Source organism: Morone saxatilis, unplaced genomic scaffold, assembly GCF_004916995.1.
Source record: "Morone saxatilis isolate NCDOM2014 unplaced genomic scaffold, NCSU_SB_2.0 Contig12, whole genome shotgun sequence".
In the NCBI taxonomy this organism is placed as follows: Eukaryota; Metazoa; Chordata; class Actinopteri; family Moronidae; genus Morone; species Morone saxatilis.
The window spans coordinates 5,576,499-5,577,004 of record NW_023339674.1 but is presented as its reverse complement, the minus strand read 5'-3'; the positions used below and the strand labels follow the sequence as shown (position 1 = coordinate 5,577,004).

At 40.5% G+C, this 506-nt stretch overlaps 1 protein-coding gene across 1 annotated transcript in view; it reads right to left on the bottom strand.

The window, feature by feature from the left end:
* The window catches only part of LOC118322009 (ephrin type-B receptor 1-B-like), a 50,598-nt gene that overhangs the window by 20,993 nt on the left and 29,099 nt on the right, over window positions 1-506 (bottom strand). The window contains exon 10 of the mRNA XM_035653588.1: window positions 185-290. Within this exon, the coding sequence (XP_035509481.1) occupies window positions 185-290 (106 nt within the window). The remainder of the gene's footprint in view (window positions 1-184; window positions 291-506) is intronic.

Below are 506 nucleotides of genomic sequence, written 5' to 3'. Positions count from 1 at the left end.
TATATATATATATAAATAATCAGATTTTCCCCCTTTTTTCAAACTATGTAACGTCTGTAACAGGATATTAATTCTACCAGTTAGGATATTCCTGTGACACACACACATGCAGGATGTGTGGGTGTACGTGTAGAATATGGGGGGTGTGCGTAAGAGTGTGTATGTGTGTGTGTATGCGTGTTACCTGGTACAGATGATGGCGATTGCTACCAATGAGACGATACACACTCCACCTACTAAAGAGCCTGCAATCAGGGAGAGCTGCTGCCCCAGCTCTGACTTATACTCATCTGCAAACACACACACACAAAAAAACACACACAAAAGAGAGGTTATTATTTTATATTTTTTGAGACTCGCTCACATACACACAACTGAGCATTTCTGGAAGGGAAAATATACACCTGACAGTTTCTCCCTCTCAAACACACATAAAATATCATTTGCAAGGCTCATTTTACATGACTGGAAGCACACACAAATTCATGCACGCACACACACACACA